The sequence below is a fragment of the Musa acuminata genome, chromosome BXJ2-5 (assembly GCF_036884655.1).
Source record: "Musa acuminata AAA Group cultivar baxijiao chromosome BXJ2-5, Cavendish_Baxijiao_AAA, whole genome shotgun sequence".
Lineage (NCBI taxonomy): Eukaryota > Viridiplantae > Streptophyta > Magnoliopsida > Zingiberales > Musaceae > Musa > Musa acuminata.
Window position 1 is genome coordinate 37,742,501 of NC_088342.1, and position 7,373 is coordinate 37,749,873.

Consider the following 7,373-nt stretch of genomic DNA (forward strand, 5'->3'; position numbering starts at 1 on the left):
CATATCTCACCCAGCTCATCATCGTTCTCTGACCATGTCCCCTAGCAATGTTTGTGCGCCTGTGGAGAGAGAGAGAGATGGTTCTGCCGGTTCCACTGAGGAGTAATATAGGGTGGGAAAGAGCTGTAGGGCTTTTACTTGCTACGACGAAGGAGGCCAAGCAACATGAATACGGGTGAGAGAGCAAATAAGAGCAAGTTATGGGAGAGCGACAAATGGGATGATTCCACATCAATGCAGACGACAGATGTCTGCAACGAGGGAGAGCGTTGGTCATCGGCGGAGTTGAAATCGAGGGATAACATAACAATCGCTATCGTTTTGGGAAGTAGGGTTTGACCGAGTAAATGAGCGAGAGAAGCTGTTGCTGTTTGATCCAGATCTACCCAAGCAGTAAGTAGATAGTGAATGGCTGAAAGGTGGATGAAAGGGTGGATTGGCTGGGAGAAGACGACCTCGAGAAGGAAGAAAAGACTTGCATGAGGCAGTGTCGTCGACCTCCAGCTCATTTCTCTTTCCTTCCCTATGTTCATGTGTACGTGCTCTTCTCGGTGACTGTGAGATATCGACCGCCGCTGCCGTCATTCATGGAGGGGTAAAGCAGCTTTGTCAGGAAGACTGTACGCTCTCGACGACTTCTCTCTGACGAGGCCGAGGATACAGATCTGTTGCTCTGACGGCCTCATCACATTGAGCACACGTCTGCTGCAGGCACAAGGTCGAAGACCGTGGGCACGGATGGCAATACGGGGACCTAAATTGTATCGAGCACATCTCAACACATTTCGGATCTGAAGTGTCAGATGCCATTTTTCCATAATTAAAAGACTATATAAATTCTTATATCAACTGAATACATTCATCTGTCTTAGAAAACTATTTAAAATATATGCATATATCTAACTCTTCATAGAGAAGAGAGATTAAATTTCTATTCTTCTTTTATAGTATCGAACCGAGCCAAAATCAAACTTGAACCGAAGTAATGAATCAACTCAAATCGATTTATCAACAATTTGATTTTAAAGATTATAGTTGATTCTGATTTATTTTATTCGAACCAAATCGATTTTGTAAAAATTCTTTAGATATTTATGTCCATAAATTGATGATCAAATTAGGTGTACCACAATATTATTAACTCAATTTCAATACTATAATTTCACAATGTATGTCCAACTTCACTAGTTTTGTCATGTCAATCAAATTGGATATATATACATACATAAAAATATAATGAAAAAAATCAACTAAAAATAGGGAACTTTTTATGATAAAAATAAGAAAAGATGAGTTTTTTGAGTAATTTATATTTTTATTAATAATTAATTTTGATGCTTGATTATAATTTGATTATTGGCTAAACCATATCTAACATTAATACTCTTTATAAAACTTTGAAAATGATAAGAATATTATATTATTTTAAGTTGACTGATTATAGATTAGATCATTTAATTAACTATCCTTAGCATTTCGATCATTATACTTTCAAAAATTACGTTATGATCCATATATTTATAAAAAAATATATTTAACTTTATTTATCTTTGTATTGTCGACTAATAAAAATATCATAAGGTTTATCACTGAGTATATATGATATTTCTATCAAAAAAATCGATAACGTGAGAATAAACGAGATTAAATATTTTACTTTCATAGAAACCTAAATGTTACTTTATAGATATAAAAATTAAAATACTAAAAGTAACTAATTATGAGAGATAATATATAATTCCGCACTTTTGATACTTAATATCAACTAAAATATAAAGATATAATTAATTTAGATATAAATGATTAATTCTATTTACTTTACTTTTATATTTCTAATTATTAAATAAATATAAGAAGATTGTAAATGATGGCATAAGAATTTATTTATATCATGAAGATTCTGTGTTCATTTACCAGAAGAAAAGACACAGTGGTGTGTTTGAACTGGCTGGCCCAAAGAACATGCCCAACATCACCATCATATTACAAGAAGCCCGCAAGCTGTCCTGCATTCTTTCTTCTCCTTTCCTTACCCGAAGAACATGCAGGATGAAAGTGTGGCGTCCAATAGTAAATTCCGTGTGTGTCTCTCTCCGAGGCGTGCCCACCACTGACGCTTGTCTCCCCCACCCTAAAACTCTCTCTGCCTTCCCTTTTGGTTTGTAGTGTTAATAAACCCCTTCCACCTGTTGCTCCCCCACGAAGCCATCAAGCACAACCTCAACATGGCTCTCTCTCCTCCTTCCCTCCTCCTCTTCTCTCTCCTCTCTCTGCTGCTGCTCCAATCCTCCGCGGTCATCCCCCGGATGCTCTTCCTGGTGCCGCAGCAGCCCCTCGTGCTCACCTACCACAAGGGTGCCCTGCTCAAGGGCAACTACACCGTCAACCTCCTCTTCTACGGCAGCTTCACCCCCGTACAGCGCGCCGTCGTCGTCGACTTCGTCCGCTCCCTCTCCGCCCCCGCCACCTCCGTCGAGTCCTGGTGGGGAACCACCGGCATGTACGGCCCCGGTGGCCCCACCCGGCTGTCACTCGGCCGCGTGCTCCTGGACCAGGGCTGCTCCCTCGGCAAGTCCCTCACCGACTCCGACCTCCTCGCGCTGGCCTCCCGCCCGCCCCACCGCGGCGCCATCACCGCCGTGCTCACCGCCCCGGACGTGCTCGTCGACGGCTTCTGCATGAGCCGGTGCGGCTTCCACGACGCCGGCCGCGCTGGGCGGCGCGGCAGGGTCCGGTACGCGTACCTGTGGGTGGGCAACCCGGCGACGCAGTGCCCGGGGAATTGCGCGTGGCCCTTCGCCCAGCCCACCTACGGCCCGCAGACGCCGCCGCTGGTGCCGCCCAACGGCGACGTCGGCATCGACGGCCTCGTCATCAACCTGGCGACGCTGCTGGCGGGCACGGTCACCAATCCCTACGGCGACGGCTACTTTCAGGGTCCCCCCACGCTGCCGATGGAGGCGGCGACGGCCTGCACCGGGATCTTCGGCGGTGGCGCGTTCCCGGGCTTCCCTGGGAACCTGCTCGTGGACCCCGCGTCGGGGGCCAGCTACAACGCGAAGGGATTGGCTGGGAGAAAGTACCTGCTTCCCGCCATGTGGGACCCCAGGACGAGGCAGTGCAAGCCCAGCGCGTAAAGGTTAAACCAAAGAGCTAAAATTATGTCCCAAAATAATAATATTATTATTATTAATCAGTCTGTATTTTAGCTTTGGATTTTTAGTGACGTTGTTATCATCTCTGTTTTGGGTTCAAATTACATAAATGTATCTGTTGGCTAATGTTGAGTTTAAATACATCACATCTAAAATAAAAAAAAATTAGAGATGGATAATTTTGACTAGATATTATTATAACATAATTTTCAAGAAATCATCTCAATTAAAACTCATATAAATAGGATTAATTATCTATTACTTCCTATAACTAAATATTTTTAGTATTTTGATCTTTATATTTTTAAATTTTATATTTACTTTCTATAATTAGTATTTTAATATTTATATTTTTAAAATTTATATTGAGATATCTATGTTTTCAAGTGAAACATTTAATCTCGATTTTTCTTACATCATTGACTCGATCTTTATAATATACACTCTATCTTTATGATATTTTTAGTTTATCATTGAACATATATAATATTTTTATCAATAAAATTGATGACATTAAGAAAAAATAGGTTAAATATTTTATTTTTATAAATATAAAAAATTAATATAATTTTTAAAGATATAAGGATCGAAAGACTAAAGAAAGTTAATTATAAAAAAAAAATATATAATTAGCCCATTGATAATATATAATAATTAAATAAATACTTATATAGATTGATTGTTCACGTAAAAGCATATTGAGGAATTGAAAATTTCCGTGAGTGAAGAGAGAGAAAGAGAGAGAGAGAGTGTGTGTGTGTGTTTTGAGATTTAAATAAGAATGGGCCAAAAGTGTGACATTGAGTGGGATGAGAATGAGGTTTTGTCTGACATGAGACAGCCGTTAGATTGAATGGGCACAGTGGTACACTTATTTTGATGCTCCATTCTTTTCACGTTTGTTTCCCCCATCACACAGTCCTTGAGATTAGCACAACATTCCGACCACGTCTTGGATGCATTGCTTTACAGATTCATCTCGGTAATGTGAAGATTAAAATCTCTCGGTGTAGTGTAGAGTAGCAAAATGAAAAGCATATATTTTTAATGATATAATATCAAAATAATGTATATTTTGAGGATGGTGTTTCATTTTCAATGGAAATGAAGGATAAGAAATGTTAAGAAAAGAAAATTCATTCGTAAGATAGAAAGAAGATGTGATGATAGCAACGATTACACTATTCGATCTTCCAAAGTCTTTCTTCTTCTAGCTTTCATGATATCATGGTGGCAACAATTATATGATAGTGGTCTAAAGCCAACATCTTGACTTGTAATCATCACATGGAAGGCGGCATGTTCTTGTGATTGATCGTAAGCAAAGAAAGTTGTTGCTATAAAATTAATTCATAGGATAATAAGGTGCACCATCTGACTTGTATTTGCTTCCTATAATTTGTTTTGTTGAAACATAAGCGATTGAAGATGATTGTGAGATTTGATCTCAAAAAAATTAGATAGAGGTTTATAGATATTTTAATTGAATTATCTCAAACCTCGAGAGCTTAAAGCTTTTTTTTACTTTGGTTCTCCCATGCATAACATAATTATTAGCTTTAACATTTATTTCATTTCATGTGCAAACTAAAGTAAAAAGGTTTGTGACAAATCAAATGAAGAAAAAGAAATTTATGAGTTGCTTTGATACCATAATAAAGATTTTTTTAATGACGATGAAATAGTTTATTAACTTTAATCGATTCAAGATTAATTTTTGGTACAACAATAATATTGCGAGAATATTTTTTTACGTATTTAAAGAACAGAATATATATAATCTTTTTGATATAATGAACAAATACATAAAAGAGAGAAAAAAAATATTTTTATTTTAGTTTCTACATCGATATAGATTGAGTCAAGTTCTTGCGGTCCCAAGCTTATCATATCACATTGGTCCTAATAAGATTGGATAATAAATGAGCCACGTAGATGGATGTGATATTTCAAGTATAAGATGTCAATGATTTTATCAAAATGTTATAATATTTATCATGTCACCTTCATGCATATTATTGTACAAGTAATAAATCTCATTAAATAGAGTAATGAAAATTTCTTCTTAATCTAAAAATAAAAATAAAATCTATCCATCTATCTATCATCAGACCTTTATGGATTTTCCCAGCACTCGGTCTAGATTGATTACATACTAATGAATCATAATACACTATAAACATACTTATTAAGATTTAGTTTGAATGATTCATCATACTATGGAATATAGTGATGGTTGTTGGTGTTCTAAACAATACGCAAAAGCCATGCACTGTGTCGTTGTACTGTCCGATAGAGAGGCCAAAGGGACTTTTCCTGACACCGGCTTTCTTGGTACGAGCCATTTATGGATGTGAGCCTGCAAAAGCTGGACGTGGATGGTGACGTCTCTCCCTCTCTCTCTCTCTCTCTCTCTCTCTCTTCAAATTTGAAATCCACCCTGCACTTCTCCTTGGAAGTCATGGGTAAATTTTGACATCAATGGTTCTTTGTGTTTTCGATAATTATATTTGTATGAAAATAAAGCATAAAATGTAATATGCTGTATAAAATATAGAAATATAATTTTTATGTCAGAAATCAAATATATATATATATATATATATATATATATATATATATATATATATATATCTCGTTTAACGATGCATATCTTTTGATGCTTTTGAAAAAAGAACGAGGAGAAAACTATAAACCCAAAACGGAGAGGTGTGCGTGTAAGTATACGTGAGTGCATCTTCAGTCTCTAAAGGTTATTTATAGACGAGAGCAGAGATTCTACGATAATATATCATGAGATTTTCTCCCATAAAGATTATCTCCTAAGAAATTATTCTGTAAATTTCTATTCTATTGGTTAAAATATTTCAACGGAACCCAATTAGTTATATTATACATCTTATCCAATTATAAAGGGTCACAAAATCTAACAAAAATATCTAAAAATTTAGATATTTATCACCCATATCATAGCTAAGATGAATTAGTAATGTTTTTGAGAAATAAATAAGAGTCAAAGTTCATAGATATTATTTTTGAATACACTAAACATTTAATAGTATTTATTTCACCTGCAATCAATCTCATTTGAGTCTCTTTTTAATTCTTTAAGCATTTCAACAAATTCTATTCAGATTATTAATTTTATTTTATATTTTATTTTCTTCTTCTCATAATTAGTGATAGAATTGATATTCTATGATTGATTGATTCATATGAAGAGGTCGATAATTGAATATTTAAGATGGTGAATGTTTTTTATAATGATTTCCTTCCAGATAAGTTTCTAATATCATGACTATTATCTACGAAACTAGTATTAGCAGCATGCAAATCGATGATCATTCTAATGCCCAAACCAATCTGAGGTCTTACGTGAAGATCAAGAATAAAGTATTGATTGAATCTTACCTGAGATTATTGAACTGTGAGGAAATATTTTATAAATAAGATAGATAGATATATTTGAGACGATATTTTTCCTCTTTCACTTATGTCGACAAAGACAGATTTCACTACTTGTGTTCTACGTTTGCCCTTCATTGCATTTCGAGAAATTCTATTCCTATCAAATTGTAGTGTGTTCTTTTTGAAACCTCGACCACTATAACTTTATCAAAAATCGATTAAAGAGTACCTCGAATACTTTTGATTAATGATTAAAGTAGATGCATCAAAGGTTAGAGATGCCTAACGCTTGAGATGTAGGTTATACTCGTCGGGTTTCCAAGACATACATTGCATATCGTAATATATTATATTATATTCAATGATAAGCTCTCGCATACTGACGTTGGTATTCCATGATAACTCTATATAAATATTTAGGATATGCAAAAATTTTAGGATTGATAAAAGAAAAAAAAAAGTTATATGTAGAATCAAGATGATTCGATTTATATTAATGGTGTGACGAAATAAAGAGAAAATATCTAAAAAGAATAATTTATCAAGGATGAAAGATTCTATATAATCGTCCCCCATACCCATTTTATTCTTTAAAATGTTGAATAAAAATTGAAAAGAAATGTCCCTCCAATTTCTTCAGAAATGTTAAGAATTAGATTTCTTTTCCTAAGAATGAATATGAATAGAACACAGGGAACAAAATTTTCTTTATGGAAAACAATATATTGTTTATCTGCCAAATCCAATGGGCTTAAGGCCCAATATTTAGTCCTCGCATCCCCCATTGGAAGAAGCCCACTGACTCAGTCC

General features: G+C 35.6%; 1 protein-coding gene across 1 annotated transcript; it reads left to right on the plus strand.

Moving 5' to 3' along the window:
• The first annotated feature begins 2,164 nt into the window (after positions 1-2,164).
• On the plus strand, positions 2,165-3,241 carry LOC135611781 (protein PHOSPHATE-INDUCED 1 homolog). Its single transcript, XM_065107411.1, has one exon. The coding sequence runs from the start codon at positions 2,226-2,228 to the stop codon at positions 3,135-3,137; it is 912 nt and encodes a 303-aa protein (XP_064963483.1). The 5' UTR covers positions 2,165-2,225; the 3' UTR covers positions 3,138-3,241.
• Positions 3,242-7,373: the final 4,132 nt, after the last annotated feature.